The sequence below is a fragment of the Littorina saxatilis genome, linkage group LG3 (genome assembly GCF_037325665.1).
Source record: "Littorina saxatilis isolate snail1 linkage group LG3, US_GU_Lsax_2.0, whole genome shotgun sequence".
NCBI classification, from domain to species: Eukaryota; Metazoa; Mollusca; class Gastropoda; order Littorinimorpha; family Littorinidae; genus Littorina; species Littorina saxatilis.
The window spans coordinates 14074881-14093162 of NC_090247.1; the positions used below are offsets into that span (position 1 = coordinate 14074881).

The 18282-nt window shown below is 40.6% G+C and overlaps 1 protein-coding gene across 2 annotated transcripts in view; it reads right to left on the bottom strand.

Annotated features, from left to right (window-relative positions):
• LOC138961687 (mucin-22-like) overlaps positions 1-18282 on the bottom strand; it is a 103511-nt gene that overhangs the window by 45525 nt on the left and 39704 nt on the right. For both annotated transcript variants that reach the window (XM_070333357.1, XM_070333356.1), the window contains exons 12-15: positions 16005-16113; positions 15466-15600; positions 15143-15218; positions 2306-2414 (exon numbers count right to left, since the gene is read on the bottom strand). In XM_070333357.1, the coding sequence (XP_070189458.1) occupies positions 2306-2414; positions 15143-15218; positions 15466-15600; positions 16005-16113 (429 nt within the window). The remainder of the gene's footprint in view (positions 1-2305; positions 2415-15142; positions 15219-15465; positions 15601-16004; positions 16114-18282) is intronic.

Here is an 18282-nt window from a genome sequence, read left to right on the forward strand (position 1 = left end):
ACACGACGTGGTAAAGTGATAACAACCTCATCCATAATTCTCCCCCGCGCAAATTCATTTTATGATTAGTATATTCTGGGGGTGTCACTTTTAAGTTTTAAGTCAGGGGCGGATCCCCCCCTAGCCTAAAAACAACAACAACAACAACAACAACAACAACAACAACAAAAACATTGAGAATAAAGAAAAACTGATGGCTCAGATTGCTCCATTTCCCTTGATTTTTATCAAAATTTTCCCGAGCGGGGCATGACCCCGGACCCTCTTATGAGCCGGCCTTTAATTGTCTTCTTAGTGACGGTTTTGGTAAGGAGTTGGGTCATTTGTTGGCTCAGGTTGCACCATATCGATTAATTGTCCTTGTTTTGATCGAAATTTGTCTTCTTAAATTTACTTTTTGGAAGGTGTATTAGGGGAAGTTTCTTGGCTCAGATTGCTCCATTTTCCTTGTTTTTATCAACATTTTCCGGGGGAGCATGCCCCCGGACCCCCCTAAAAGGTTCGAACTCTTCGCGCGCCCTCAACTACACGCTTCGCGTCGTCGAATTGTCCCTAAAAAGAAATTTGGACCCCCCCCCCCCCTAAAAATGATGTGATCCGCCCCTGTAAGTGTAGCGATGTAAGGAAGAAATAGATCAATGGTCCGTGTGTATACATTTAATATCTCCCGTAAATCTTTTATCTGAACTTTATGTATGCCCTTTACATAGTCAAAGAAAGTACAGAGGACTATCATCAAGTATCAGATTTGAACTGTCGGTGTTTAATAATCTAACCACTTCTTTCATGCATAGTTGAATGGAAATAATTATTATATTAATTATGCATAATATTCATCAACAGCGCGTGTATCCAGGGACCCTGCTCAAAGCGCTGTACAATCATTGACAGAAAATTCAAAAAAACGTAATACTTTCAAAGGAGGGAAAATCATTATGCCCTTTTCTCATAAAAGACAGAAAAATGTTATGACATTTTAATTCCAGAAGTATACCCAACAGTCTTAAAGTGTTCAGCCGAACATATATATTTCAATGACATTGAGCGGAAGGATGAGGCGAAAAGGCACACTTTGATTTGTGCTAAACTTAGAAGGTAAAAGTAAAGTTTGGATGTAAACATCTGGAAGACACAAAGCAAAGGGAGTAGTACAGCACCCATCACTGTATGGGTCTCAGATTCACACTCTACTATTCTCACTCTAGTATTCACACTCTACTATTCTCACTCTAGTATTCACACTCTACTATTCACACTGGTATTCAGACTCTAGTATTTACACTGGTATTCAGACTCTACTATTCACACTCTACTATTCACACTCTACTATTCACACTGGTATTCACACTCTACTATTCACACTCTACTATTCACTCTGGTATTCATACTCTACTATTCATACTCTACTATTCACACTCTACTATTCACTCTGGTATTCATACTCTACTATTCACACTCTAGTATTCACTCTGGTATTCATACTCTACTATTCACACTGGTATTCACACTCTACTATTCACACTCTACTATTCACTCTGGTATTCATACTCTACTATTTACACTGGTATTCACATTCTACTATTCACACTCTACTATTCACACTCTACTATTCACTCTGGTATTCATACTCTACTATTCACACTGGTATTCACACTCTACTATTCACTCTAGTATTCATACTCTACTATTCACACTCTACTATTTACACTCTACTATTCACACTCTAGTATTCACACTCTACTATTCACACTCTAGTATTCACTCTGGTATTGATACTCTACTATTCACACTCTAGTATTCACACTCTACTATTCACACTCTAGTATTCACACTCTAGTATTCACATTCTACTATTCACACTCTAGTATTCACACTCTAGTATTCACACTCTAGTATTCACACTCTGCTATTCACACTCTAGTATTCACACTCTGCTATTCACACTCTATTATTCACAATCTAGTATTCACACTCTATTATTCACACTCTACTATTCACTCTACTATTCACACTCTAGTATTCACACTCTAGTATTCACACTCTAGTATTCACACTCTACTATTCACTCTACTATTCACTCTATTATTCACACTCTAGTATTCACACTCTACTTTTTACACTCTACAATTCACACTCTACTTTTTACACTCTACAATTGACACTCTACTATTCACACTCTAGTAGCACACTCTAGTATTCACACTCTAGTATTCACACTCTATTATTCACACTCTACTTTTCATACTCTCTTATTCACACTCTAGTTTTCACACTCTGCTATTCATACTCTTCTATTCACACTCACGGTGATATGATCGAACGTGAGCCTGACAGGCGTACTGATGGTGACGTCATCCAGTTCCAGGCTCAGTGCCAGAATGGGAGAGTTGATGGACAGTTTGCTTTGCCCAGTCCTGGAGAGAGAAAGAGTTCTGAAGGGTTAAGACTCTGGTTATTAATCTGTACATTACAGATATAGTGTCTAAGCCACCATTTTGGAGAGTTTTCTGGCGAATTGGACCTTAACAAGTTCAAGGGGTTACATGCCATTGTGACCACCTGTCGTTGTGACCAAGTGTCGTTTTGTTTTGTTTTGCCAAGCACATTATTGTGGGGCTTTTAATCAATAACATGCATCCGTCTACAATGTATCCTCATTCATCCATCAACATTTATAAATATGTAAATGGCAAGTCTGTACACCCAAACAAAATATATTCTTCTGTAAAAAGAACATTTGCGCGGTAAATACCACTTCTGTTTAACAAATCTTCCAAATCAGTCCAAAATTTCCGACTAAGCGGGCAGTACCAAAATATATGAGAAATTGTTTCGTTTTCAATTTTACAAAAGGCGCAAAGGGGACTGTCAAGAATCTTTTGAACAAATAACCGGCTAGCAACACCAAGAATGCGGTGAAGCAATCTGGTCTGGAACCATCTTAACTGTGTGTCCTTAGTTGTTTTAAAACACTTTTCAAAAATCTGTTTCCAGTTCAGGTTGTAAAAATACATATTCCATCTGTTCATCCCCGTCGCAATATAACCTTGAATGGTTGAAAACGACGTTAAACACCAAAAAAGAAAGAAAGATCTGTTCATGCCTGCAGGGTTATCATCAAATTTTGATTTCAAAAAGACTTCTTTAATTGCCTGTTTGCCTCTACAAATAATCTGCCAGGGTTTATAATCTCTGATCTGAAAACCATTCAACGAATCAATTTTTACTTTTCTCTGATATTTTCGTAAGGACTTAATCACTCCCTCATAGAATAAAACAATTAGTAAAACTTCTTCACATCAATAATTAATTTCTTTAACTCTTACAAACATCAGCGAGTTATTAAATTTCCAAAAAGGTCTGTCTCTTTTTATATCTTCTGTCTTTAATGTAAGTGTTACTGGTGAGTGGTCAGATCTATAACCACACTCAATGTCACAACCATTTACCTCCATCAACAAATTACTTGACATCAGGAAATAATCCAATCTCCCTTGTTTAAGGGAATTACATTTCCTCCATGTATAACGGCGTCTATCGGGGTAAAGATCCCTCCAGACGTCTATCAAATCATAAAGATCCATCATATCTCTTATCTCTTTTCTTGACTGAGGCCGATTTACATTACATACATAATTCCTCATATCCACTTTCATATCTAACACAACATTCCAATCACCACCAATAATAACGTAATCATTTCCAATCTGTCTAATCATTGCGCTTACATTTTCAAAAAAGGAGGCTTTATCTCCACTGCTAGGTCCATATATATTTACAATAGTGTACCTATTTTTCAAAAATTCAACATCCATAATAATAATAATAATAATAATGCAAACTTTTATAGCGCTATTCTAGAAAAATGTCTACTCTTAGCGCTTTACAATACATACATCGACCAAGCATACTATACACGCACAGGCAAAGAAACCGACCAAACATAACCAACAAACTATACATGCACAGGCAAAGAAAACGACCAACCATACAATACACGCACAGGCAAAGATAACGACCAAACATAAACAAACATACTATGACCAATCATAACCAACATACTATACGCGCGCAGGCAAAGAGAACAATCAGCACATGTAATAATTACTGACAACTAATGATGCAGGCATACAATGACAATCCAATACACAGCCTAGGCACAAGAACCACATAAGGCTACTGTATAAAAACGTGTCAACAATACTATTTACACACACACAAACAGTGCTGACACAAAGCGCAGAAAATATATATACACGTTATTTTAGGCACTAGGTAGGGGGTGAGGTGGGGCGGGATGGGGTGGGTGGGGAGATGCTGGAGGGAAAATCACTTGCGCTGAAAGAGGTGTGTTTTGAGATTTGTCTTGAATGTAGTGAGAGAATCTGTGTGTCTGAGAGGCAGAGGTAATCTATTCCAGGTCACAGGGGCTTGATAGGCGAAGGACCTCTCGCCACATGTCTTTGTTTGCACTGTGGGGAGTAAAAATAATGAAACAACCATCCTTGTCACAAACAACATTGTGCATTGTATGTTCAAAATTATTATTAAACATCACCGCAACACCGTTTTTATTAGAGACGCATCCAGACAACCACACTGAGTAGCCCCAGCATGCTCTTACATATTGTTCATCTTGATATTTCAAATGTGTTTCCTGTAAAAAATAACTATTACTTTTTTGTTCCCCTAAAAAAATTGAAAACATCTTTACTTTTCTTACTTTCATTTATCCCGTTACAATTAAACGTACAAATTCGAAACCCGTTCTGTTCACACATTGTGAATAAAAAGACACTCCATAGTATAGACTGGATAACATGCTGTGTGGCATAAAGCATGTTTAGCATTCAGTCCATTGAACACAAAAGTAAACCTCACATTCATAACAACGGCAGTGTGGGAGAACAAGGGAAATTACTGTTCGACACATAGATATGCACTCATTTGAACTAAGGTTAAGTTCGGAAAGTTCGTTGGGTAAACGTCATACTTCGAAAGAAGGCTAAGCTTGTTTGGTGCAGAGAAGACCACACGAGTATACAAAGCTTCGAAACAAACAACATGAAAAACACAAGAAAGGGTAAACAAACATGAACACAAGTAACACATCTGTATCTGTATCTGTAGGGTACGTCGCTAGCATCCAGATTGCTGGCTTTGGCGCGACGGGTGGGTGTGCGCAGCGACGTCGTTTAGCGGCGGCTGGTGGTCAGCGCCGACTTGAATGCCTCAGTAGAGTCTGAGTGGACAACTATGTTGTCCAGGGGATTCCACTCGTGGATCGTGGGATCTGTATTGTTCGGTGTTGCAGCGTGGTACAGCGAAACACCTGGGTTTTTTTTTTAATGTAATTGTCTATGGGGTTGCTACCAACGTTGTCTGCTGTTTGTCTTCTGGGTCGAATCATGCGGCCAGCATGTTGAGGGGTCAGGAATTTGTCTGGGGGCATTGCCGGCACCAGGCCCTCAACCACCTTGTAGTAAAAAGTCAGGCGGAGGTGTACTCGTCGTTCCTGAAGAGTTGGGAGGTTGTGGCGTGTCAGGAGGCCTGTAACAAAGCCAGGACGTCTTGATCGGTAGTCGTTGGCGATGAAACGTGCTGCAGTGCGCTGTATGCGTTCCATCCTATCGATGTCCTGCGGTTGGTACGGGTCCCAGACTACGGCTCCGTACTCAAGGACGGGTCGGACGAGGGCCAGGTAGGCATTTCGTCTGCAGGCTGCCGGGCAGTGGCGGAGGTTTCTGCGTAGGAAACCAAGAGTACAGTTTGCTTTCTTGGTGATGCTGCTGATGTGGTTTCTCCACTTGAGGTTGTCAGAAAATAGGATGCCTAGGTATGGGTTGGAGGGGACAGTTTTGAGGATGGTGTTGTTGAGGGAGTACATGAAGGTGGAGGGTGGTTTGTGGGAGATGCTCATGACATAGCACTTGGTGGCGTTGAAGCGCATTCCCCATTTCTCTGCCCAGCCTTCTAGACACTTCAGGTTCTCTTGTAGGGTGTGGTGGTCGTTGAAGGTGTCGATCTCTCTGTAAACGAGACAGTCGTCGGCGAACAGCCTAACCTGGGATCTAACTGCCTTCGGATCTTGACGCTGTACTTTAAGACGAAGGAGTATGATTCCAGGAACTTTATTCAAGTATTTAAAAGTACACAGTTGTAGCAAAAATACATACTTTTCACGCATTTGGAATTATCCATGTCACACAATGTATTTGGGTCGATCGATCGACGCCATTTTGAATTACACCGATCACGTGGTTTTTCGTGTGGCATGGGACTGGACATATTTTCCACCGAAGCTACTCTATGCATTATGTACGGCTTAATAACATGGCTGGATGACAAAACATTCGATGTAGAATGAAACAAGTGACGGAACATTCTCTCGTTAAAAGTTGGAGAAAACCCGGATCGTAAAAGGAAACCAACGTCTGTACCGGTGGAGGAGCTAGGCATACCAAAACAAAACATCACGTGGTCACAACACTGCCATGTGCTTTCTACTTGTCTTGTTGTCAAAAGTCAATGATAAAGAACATACCTTGTTTATCATAGAACAAAACAGACAAATACTCGGATATTTGTTGTATGTTTGGTAGCCTGTAGAAGGTAGACTCAAGATCTCTGGCATACGGCTGGACAACAATCTTATAAGTAGGTGACTATGATTATATTTACACAACATATAGCTCAACCTAGCACCCCCCAAACAAACCTACCCTTCAACGCTCAGAAGCATGACTACTCCATTCCGACTGTCTTTTGGTGGGGTCATTGAGTTCAGATAGGGATCTGATACAGACAACTTTTCCTTTTTTGGTTTTCTTCATCACTTTACCGTTCTTTGTCCATGCTTTTTCACAGATAGCATCCTCCTTGACCTTGTGGAAGAGGCACTGTGTCGTCTGGGTTAGGTCTTCCACAATCACGACGCCTGACCCTTTCAACCCCCTCCTGTTAAACAGGATTTGGTCCCTTATTCTGCGAGAGACAAATCGCACAATGGTTCCTCGAGGGGTGTTCCTGTCTCGCTGAAGTCTACCTAGGCGATGGACTGCCTCGATGTCATCAAGGGACACCTTGACGTTCAGCTTGTTCTTGAACAGCGCCAGCACCTTCTTCTCGCACTCAGACTGTTGTTCCGGTAGCTGTTGCCCGTCTCTGTTCCCCTGCCTGCCACTGCCACTGCCACTGCCCTGCCTCGTCTGCTCAGATGGACTGGAACCGCCATTGAGTCCGCCGGACTTCACACCCTCACTGAGTCCATAGATCCTCAGGTTGTTCCGTCGGACATAAAGATCAAGCTCATTCAGTCTCTCTTCTGTGTGATGAGCAAGAGTTCTTGTTTCTCCCAGTTCACTCTTCATGTGCTCTTCTCTCTTCTTTGATTCACTGACTTCTTTCTGCAGTTTGTCATTCTCTGTTTTTAGTTCAAAGACCTCACCTCTTAGTTGGTCAAGAGTGTCCTTCATAGATTCCATAACCTTACGGTTTGAACAGATCTCATTGAGCAGATCTTCATTAGAGACGGTGCGACTGTGAGCATCAAGGGAAGTAGCCGCTGCGTCTCCGACTTCAGATGGACTGACTTGCTTACCTCTCTTGTTAGTGTCATTCATATCGAATTCGTCAGAATCTGTTTGGAAAACAGGAATATATATAGGAGAGCCTACCTCGACCATTCTTGCCTTTTTCTTACTGGCTTTCTCCGAGTCTGTAGTAGAGCTGCCGACACCGGGGCTGGATTTGTCTGAGCTGTTGTTCTGTCGTCTTTTTTTACCTTTCTTTCTCGGCATCTCATCTCACAATGGCGACCGGTGCGGAGAGAGTTGATCTTCGGTCATCGATTCATTCTATGTTAAGGAGCCCTCCTTGTCATTTCTAGCGTTCCTGGGTCCACTCCTCTTGGGGTAGGCAACTTGCTAGCACCAAGTGTCGTTGTGACCACGTGTCACTGTGCCCCCAATGGCAGATCATTGTGACCACATGTCGTTGTGACCACATGTCGTTGTGACCACATGTCGTTGTGACCATGTGTCACTGTGTACGCAGTAGCAGATCATTGTGATCACATGTTGTAACCACACATCGTTTAATGATTTTGACCAGTGGTCAGTATACCAGTAAAAATAGCCTATTTTTACAGTTATGACTGCTAATTAGTGCAGTATAAGTTCAAGTAAGCAACTTTTGATGACTTTGATGAGTGCTCAATGCTCCTGACCAGTGGTCATGTTTACCTATTTTCAGTGTTTTATTGATGGTCAGTAGCATTGACCACTGGTCAAAGTCATGAGAAGTTAATTGCTTACCCGAACTCATACTGCTCTGATTGGCAGTCAAACGTAAAAAATAGGGCAAACTGAACAGTGGTCAGGTGTACGTGCAAAAGTGTGCGTGCATGTTTTTATGCGGAGTATAAGTGTGCATGTATGTATGTATGAGTGTTGTGTGTGTGCGCGCGCGTGCGTGTGTATTTAAAACGTGTGGAACTTTCATTTTTATCGGCAGTGTGTGCGACATGTTTCTAGTGCACATGTTTTTGTTTGTGTGCCTTCCAGACGTAATGTTTTTTAATGTTTTACCGAAAATTATTGATTCATTGATTGATTGTAAACATTCAATATGTTTGTCTCGGTCATGTCATCGATTTTGTTGTTATTTTAGCATTTGATGCCAGAAAGTTTACAACTTGATAGAACTGTATTGCTTAAATCTCTCTCTCTCTCTCTCTCTCTCTCTCTCTCTCTCTCTCTCTCTCTCTCTCTCTCTCTCTCTCTCTCTCTCTCTCTCTCTCTCTCTCTCTCTGTGTCTCTCTCTGTCTCTGTCTGTCTGTCTGTCTGTCTCTCTCTCTCTCTGTCTCTCTCTGTCTATCTGTCTCTCTCTCTCTCTCTCTCTCTCTCTCTCTCTCTCTCTCTCTCTCTCTCTCTCTCTCTCTCTCTCTCTCTCTCTCTCTCCACCGAGGAAGAGGTAGACATTTACAATTATCGTATTTGTATAACTGTATTCGAAGATTTTGCACATTATACAGAATGAAAATTGGCTCAAAGTGATTGATAGTTTTATAAGAGTATTATCATGATTTACAAATGGGCAAAGTTTTAAAGCCTAAAAACCCGACATTGGGTGACATCGACACTTGGTCACAACGACGCGTGGTCACATCGACACGTGGTCACTTCGATACGTGGTCACACCGACACGTGGTCACATCAACATGACCCCGTTCAAGGGACATTAGCTGTACTGTAATTTAGAAACACCTGCAATGATTTGCTCAAAACTGCTCCGAAACTATGCCAAATAATTACATGAAGTGTAATCAGCGAGCGGTTTGCTTCGCCCAGCTCTCCTGTCAGGTGTCCGGACTTCCGGTCGTCATCATCTTGACTAAATGTTTTAACATAGAGGGGGAATCGAGACGAGGGTCGTGGTGTATGTGTGTGTGTGTGTGTGTATGTATGTGTGTGTGTGTGTGTGTGTGTGTGTGTCTGTGCGTGTGTGTGTGTAGAGCGATTCTGGACCGATCTTTATGAAATTTGACATGAGAGTTCCTGGGTATGAAATCCCCAGATGTTTTTTTTCATTTTTTCGTAATATGTCTTTTATGACGTCATATCCGGCTTTTTGTAAAAGTTGAGGCGGCACTGTCACACCTTCATTTTTGACATTTTGGCCAAGCAATCTTCGACGAAGGCCGGACTTCGGTATTGCATTTCAGCATGGAGGCTTACAAATTAATTAATGACTTTGGTCATTAAAAATCTAAAAATTGTAATTAAAATAATTTTTTTATGAAACGATCCCAAATTACTTTTAGTTTATTATTCATCATGATTTGATTCCAAAAACGTATAAATATGTTATATTCGGATTAAAAACAAGCTCTGAAAATTAAAAGTATAAAAATTATGATTAAAATTAAATTTTCGAAATCGTTTTAAAAACAATTTTATCTTATTCCTTGTCGGTTCCTGATTCCAAAAACATATAGATATGATATGTTTGGATTAAAAACACGCTCAGAAAGTTAAAACGAAGAGAGGTACAGTAAAGCGTGCTATGCAGCACAGCCCAACCGCTACCGCGCTGAACAGGCTCGTCACTTTCACTGCATTTTGCACTAGCGGCGGACTGCGGTCATTGTGAAAAAATGCAGTGCGTTCAGTTTCATTCTGTGAGTTCCACAGCTTGACTAAATGTAGTAATTTCGCCTTACGCGACTTGTTTCAGTTTTCATAGATAACCGTTCGCCAAAGCAGATCCAGACCATTGGATTGAGGAAGTCAAACCTACAGTCTTGCTAACGCATGCAAATTCCGTGCCATACAGGGCTAGAACGCTTTGAATAACAGACACAACAAAATGTACGTTGGAGAATATTCGTCCTTGTCCGATTAAAACCTCGTAACTCGATTTTTTACGAAATCTACTTTTTTACATCAATATAATCTACGATTTTTTCTCGATTTTTTGGTTATTGTGGTGAAAGCCTAAGATCGCTGGAAGTCAGTTAAAAATGGGTATAAAAATACCTCGTATATCATTTTGGCAAAACCGCGAACCAAAATTACACGTAACTTGAGTTACGAGCTTTTTTTTGTTCGCGTGTTTTTCAGTTTTGGCCGATGCAAACCTCGTATGTCGACTTACAAGTTTTTTAATATCTAAACACGGCGGTAAATGAACTGTTTCCGTTAGATACGAGGTTACGGTAATATGTCCGTACGCTCAGAGTTTAGGTAAAATTAAATATTAGAGTCATTAATGAAGCTAGAAGTGCCCACATTACGTATTGTGTAGTAAACTGACACTCTACGACATCAGTTATTGTTCAAATTTTTTGTTTGTTAGTATTTTCCTTTGCTAAGTACAAAAGCATAACTACAAAGAGAGATTAAGCAGTTAAAGTATTCTGAAATATCTCTTAACTATGTAACAGTTCAGTCCTGAACTTCTGATCTTATTTGTTAGCTGAAGATGTACAGGTATGCATATGTCACGTACTGAAGTTGTGTTATAGTGTCTGAATGCAGTCCGTCATGTCTGGCAGTGGGTCCTTCACACCTGAAAGCCAATTCTCTTCGCTTGAAGATCTTAGGTTGATGTGCTGTGTGTGCCTGAATAAAAGTTCTATACCATGGGATATCGAAACGGAACTTATCATAGATGACATCACTGTTCGTATGGACTCTGATTGTGTTTCGTGGGTGTACTGTGTCCATTATCATGGTCAGTTTCATGTGGACTGCATTGACCCAACAACTGTAAAGCATGACAAAAACTGTATCTGATCGACTTGTTTGCATTAGGAGTCATGTTTGCTCTGTCTGGTGCAAGCTCCGCATGAGCGAGCAGGAGTCAATTGATGGTGCAGATTTCGCTTGGAAACAAAGTCACTATCTTCCAGGAGTAATGGAAGTAGTGAAGCAAACCAAACATTGTGATTCACCAACCCCCAAAACTATGAATGCAACGTTTGCTGTGAATCCAAGTACGGAAACATCCCATAGCATGTGTACCAGATGCACATTCAACGCAAAGACGAAGCTTGCAAATAACAGAACATTGACAAGAGGGTTGCTGAAGAGAATGGTGATGTCCAAGTTTTCACCATGTATCTGCAGGTCGACTTGTTGGCCCTATGTATATAAGCAAATGACAAATACTTCAAGGCCAAGCTGTGCTGCCACTACTGTCTTCACATTGTACAACTTGAGTGACACAGAGGTTACTTGCTACTTTTAGGATGAGTCAAAAAAGATAAGTCAAAAGCAACAGTTGGCGAAACAACCAAGGCAATCATTATCTACAATGACAGCTGTGGGTACCAGAACCGCAGTTTAATAGTCTTAAGAAACGCCCATCTTTACTTTGCAGTCAGTCAAGGAAAAGTCGTTTTCCAAAAGTTTCCTGAGAAAGGTCATACCTGGATGAAAGTAGACTCTGTACACCCAGCTATCAAAAACAAACTAAGGAGAAGGCAGATAGTCTGGCCTGCCGAATACGTGGAAGTCATCACCTCTGCAAGAAAAAGGCAACCTTACAAAGTTGTCCAGGTAGCCCACACATTCTTCAAGGACTTTCTTGATCTCAGACACTTCTGGGGATCCATAATTGGTGGATATAGATATTCGCAGTCCGAAGTACCTGCCTGACGGTACTTGTCGCTACAAGCTCATCTATTCTGAGGAGTGGTGGCCTTTTTCACAAAGAAGAAGGAGAGCACATGGTGAGCCCGATATCATCCCCCAGCTCTACTGAGTACGGCTGACCATCAAAGACATAAAGTGGCAGCTAGCATCTTCAGCATGTCAAGGAGGTTTTTCCAGTAGATTCAAACCAATACTCATGGTCTACCCTATGGTCGTTAAGCTCTGCATTCTCATGAGTGGTCATCCTGCATAACTACTAGCTGTTCAAGGACATTTAGATGACAATTGCACTCAAACTAAGATATCTCATTGTTTTCAAGGAATACTCTGTTTTCTGTGCATACAAACAGGCTCTTGTGTGGATGTTTACGCTTTCCTTCAAGCAAAGAATGTTATGTACTGATAAGCTTCAGTTTACACTTGGTTTTGTTTGTGTGTTGATTGACAAGGTTGCAAGGAGACTGCAAGGACATTTTACACAAGAATGATTATACATCGGTTTGTACAATCAAAAAACAAATGAAAATTGTGACAAAAGAACGAGTGTGTGTTTACTGCGTATTAAACATTGTTTTTGTCTTTTTTGTTCTTTGGCTATGTTATAAAACCTTGTAAGTCTTCAAGTTTGGTCGGGTTTTAAAAAAGAAAAACTCGTATCTTGCAATTTTGTTGAATATCGTGCGTTTTAATTGTGACCAACACTATTTAATTACACACATTAATTTGTTTGTGTTCGTAGATCATGTGCAGAAAAAATTGGCTTATTTTGATGACAAGTTATTTTTTAAAGACGTTTTTTGTGTTTTTCTCGAAACGCTCAAAATCGATTTACGAGGTTTCAATCGGACAAGGACGATATTACGATCTGCTATGACTACCAAGCTCAGCATTCAGATTTGAAAAATAGAACGCTCAAACACTTATTCTAAGGCCTTCTCTGTGTGTGTTGTCATCTATTCAATCCCCAAAACGAACGCTGTAGCTCTCCACTCAATTTCAAATCTGTCTCAGTGTCTGTCCAGGAATAGCGCATGGAATGCTCAGGGTCAAAATGAAGGACAAAAACAAGTCGCGTAAGGCGAAAATACAACATTTAGTCAAGTAGCTGTCGAACTCACAAAATGAAACGGAACGCAATGCAATTTTTCAGCAAGACCGTATACTCGTAGCATCGTCAGTCCACCGCGCACAGCAAAGGCAGTGAAATTGACAAGAAGAGCGGGGTAGTAGTTGCGCTGAGAAGGATAGCACGCTTTTCTGTACCTCTCTTCGTGTTAACTTTCTGAGCGTGTTTTTAATCCAAACATATCATATCTATATGTTTTTGGAATCAGGAACCGACAAAGATTAAGATGAAAGTGTTTTTGAATTGATTTCGAAAATTTTATTTTGATAATAATTTTTATATTTTTAATTTTCAGAGCTTGTTTTTAATCCAAATATACATATTTATATGTTTTTGGAATCAGCAAATGATGGAGAATAAGATGAACGTAAATTTGAATCGTTTGATAATTTTTTTAATTTTTTTTACAATTTTCAGCTTTTTAATGACCAAAGTCATTAATTAATTTTTAAGCCACCAAGCTGAAATGCAATACCAAAGTCCGGGCTTTGTCGAAGATTACTTGACCAAAATTTCAACCAATTTGGTTGAAAAATGAGGGTGTGACAGTGCCGCCTCAACTTTCACGAAAAGACGGATATGACGTCATCAAAGACATTTATCCAAAAAAAACCCCACAAAAAACCGTTCGGCCGGGGATATTAATCCCAGGAACTCTCATGTCAAATTTCATAAAGATCGGTCCAGTAGTTTGGTCTGAATCGCTCTACACGCACGCACGCACGCACGCACGCACGCACGCACGCACGCACACACACACACACACACACACATACACACACACACATACACACACACACACACACACACACACACACACACATACACCACGACCCTCGTTTCGATTCCCCCTCTATGTTAAAACATTTAGTCAAAACTTGACTAAATGTAACTAGGAGTCGCGCATAGCACGTCACAATGAGAATTACAGTCTGGGATTCCTTCTCAAAATACAGTCGTTTTCAATTTGAGTAACTCAGCGCTCAAACGTTTATTTTAATGTATTCCTGGTGTGTGGTCACACAATAACTATCCCCAAGTTGAACTGTATAGATTTTGGGGTGATTTGAATCATTGGTTTTGTTAGATACATTCCCTTTAACCGTTTGAATGACTCCGATACATGGACAGCCTGGCGGTGACCTTACGATTGATTGTCGCTGAGACAGATTCTTTTTCAAAATTCTTTTCAGTTCTTGGGAGATGTGATACCATGAATTATGTGACGTGATGCTTCGCGTTATGACGTCTTTTTCTACTTTTTCTCATTATGACATCAGAGATTTCCCTTTGGAATACAGGGTCAAAAAGAGAAGTCTTGGTTTGTTCAGTCGACGTCGTTTGTCTTGAACATGACATGATTCTTGGGAAATACCATGATATTCTGCGTCATAAATAGTGCTAACGTGCAAAAGTTTAATTACATGTCGCAGAAAAAGGCAAAGAAAGAGCACTCTTTGTGATGATGGCTGGGTTATTTCCACCAAATTACTTCCCTTGTTTGTGTACGTGATGCTTGTTAGCAGGCGGCCTCGTAGGTGCTTCGAATAGCCGCCAGGAGGCGCTTCTCGACTCATTTTTGTTTCAAACACCGAAGAGAAGAAGCGTTCTGAAGCACATTGATTTAATTGATTACCACACTTATGATGCGTTTTTGAGCAAAACAATGCCCCAGTTTCTTTAGTTTCATCAAATTCACCAGCAACTCCTCCAAACGGCCAGATCAACTGTATCCCTTTAAGCAGAAATACCAACATGGCTGCCTTGTTTCCTCTCACTTAAAATAATTATTGATTCAATTGTACATACACAAAAATCCCACTTGTCATGGGCCAGCCATAACACACAATATACTCACAGATTCCGGTCTAGTTGTCCGGAGAAAACGTTGCTGAGATTGGTGTAGATGACAGCACTGTACCTGACCTCACCCACTGTTGGATACAAGAAACAGTGATAAACTCCATCTCGCAGTCACTTTGTAAAACGTGAAGTTCAAAAACATCCGGTATATATATATAATGAGTCAGAAAAGAAGTGTTATTTTTCTCATGCATGTGTATACTCAACATCACATCACCTGACAAAAAAACAAAACAAAGACACACACAAAAGAGAATGAGTCGGAAAAGGTTTAGGAAGCCTGGTTAAAACCGAGGTCCCAAATGAGGTTTACATTACCATTTTGATCAAAGGCTTCCTTGGAAAGAAAAGCCGAGTTTTTGGCTGCTGTGACCCATTCAGGATAATAGTTCTGTGGCTGGTTGGGAATTGGGAACATGATGTCGCTTCCGTTTGATCGCCCCACTTGCAGGACTGAAATGGTAAAGAACAATCTGGGCATTACTTGAGAAATGACAGTAGCAGTGTTGTTGATGTGTGTTTAGCTGTGTGTGTGTGTGTGTGTGTGTGTGTGTGTGTGTGTGTGCGTGTGTGTGTGTGTGTATGTGTGTGTGTGTGTGTGAGTGTGTGTGTGTGTGTGTGTGTGTGTGTGCGTGTGAGTGAGTGTGTGAGTGTGTGTGTGTACGTGTGTGTGTGTGTGTGTGTAAGTGTAAGTGTGAGTGTGTGTGTGTGTGTGTGTGTGTGTGTGTGTGTGTGTGTGTGTGTGTGTGTGTGCCCTGCATACATAGAAAAGCAAACGATCTGACAAACTGACAGGCAAGCAGGCAGAGAGACAAACAGACAGATTTATTTTAACAAACGAACGAAAATACTTTTACCTATTTTTTTGCTTTTGATTGGAGGTCGTTGTAAAACACTGGAGTTGAACGTTCTGCTCGAGGCCTTTCCCATCCTATCCACAGCATTCACCAGGGACAAGGCTTTGCTCTGTCAACATCAACAGCACGTCTCTCTTTTCATACCTCTTAAAAACCTCAAATAGATAGGCGAACGCGTGTGTAGACAATAAGGAGGTTTAGAAACTGCGTCACCTATCAGCTACGTCACCTACCAGGACACCTATCTCACATGCGGGTCGCACTGCGTGTGGTGATTAGGTACGTGTTCGCGTAGCAAACCCTTCCATACGTCAGCGCAACGTATGTCAGATTTTATCAAGTCCAACCATCCGAGGGATACTCAATATTTTCTGGAATATTTCCTTCACGCTTCAGTCCATATTTTATAATTTTGGTTTGTATACATCGTAGTCGCCGATGTGTCAAGAGCATGAACCCACGAACGACAAGGCGCTGAGACTTACGTCGCGTGGGCCTATTGAGTGTGCTCGCCTCGATTCACTTCGAAAAGCAGACACAGAAAGCAAAATAACGCTCGTTCAAATGTATTTTGCAGTTAAATCTGTTCAGTGGAATGAATTCAATCCCTCCGGTAGAAAAAAAAAATATAATGGAAAAGCTCTTCTAGAATGGATTTTAGTGCAAATGTGTCCGTGTCTCGATAATACGTGAACACTGTGACCTTCTTTTTGACAACTTCTGAGCGTTAGATACCACGTTACGTGCATACTACACCCCTATCACTGCGGGTATTCCCACTGTCGATCGCTGTGCGTGCTTCAGATACGTGAAGGCAACGTATCTCATATTACTTTAAAATCTAAATATGAACCATTCAAATAAAGTACGAGACCTCCCCTTACATCATTTTCCTATATCCTGGCGCATTTAGTTGTGTGGTTGCTTGACTAAAATTAAATAAATCGGGTGACCCGTTCCAACGGCTCTGCGATATCACAGCAAACCATGAAGCACGCAAGGACGACCCAAGCTAAATTTAGAAATGTCATCTCGACCAAAATACTCCCAGGAAGCAAGTACCTTGTGCGAGGAAGCGTATGATTAAAAAGACTGAAAATTCAGCATAACAGTAATAGCCTTTCCCAGGAACAGATCAAGTCTGCTAGGTAACCCAAGGCACACGTGTATCATGTGTGTGTGGTGGTGGTGGTGGTGGGGGGGGGGGTGTTGTTTAGTTTGGTTAGCCTTTTTCTTCTTCTTCGGCGTTCCAGAGTTTGGTTAGTAAAACTGCCTAGCAAGAATGTTTTGTTTCATAAAGACTTTGTAAACGACCATAAAGTAATGTTCCGTCCAAAGCTAGGTTTGGGTACACACATAAAGGCATGCGCGTACGCACGCACACACGCACGCACACACGCACACACACACAGACACACACACACAGACACACACACAGACAGACACACACACACACACAAACATACACACATATAAAAAAAAAATCATTGACTTTACCTGCTTGTTAACACTCGGTATGATCTGGGTCAGTGGAACATAACTTCCACGTGCAGCACACAGCGACACCCACACAATGACAGCAGCAGTTTCAAAACTGGGTATTGTTGCAGACTTTAGCGCGCTGTCCACGATTTTTTAAAGCACGAAATGCATGATGTTCGATAGGAGTTTTGCTCTACTTTGATACGTGACGTGGTATCTAACGAGCAGTTTTTACAACATTCCTCTGCATGACTTATCTCGATAGGGACAGGTGAGGTCGGGGTACGTGACGCAATATCTAAAGTTCCCAATTGACAACGACACGCCGCTCGCTAGGGATTCACCTGCAATGTCGCTTGGGTTTTAAAGTATGGCAATCCGAATGGTGCAAAAGTCCCTTTTAGCTCTTGATGTCTAAATAACACATTATTTAGCTAAATAACGCGTTATTTAGCTAAACAATGCTTTATTTAGCTATATCATGCATTATTTAGCTAAATAATGCATTGTTTAAATTAAACAATGCATTATTTACAGATACAGAAAAAAGAGAGCCCAGAGCACTAAATAATGCATTGTTTAGCATAAATAAGAGATTGTGTTTGTAAATAACTCATTATTTATAAATAATTACGCGTTTTCTCTAAACAATATATTATATGTAAATAAAGTGTTATTTAAATAAATAAAATATTATTTAGATAAATAAAATATTATTTATCTAAATAAAATATTATTTAGATAAATAAAATATTATATGTAAATAAAATATTATTTATCTAAATAAAATATTATT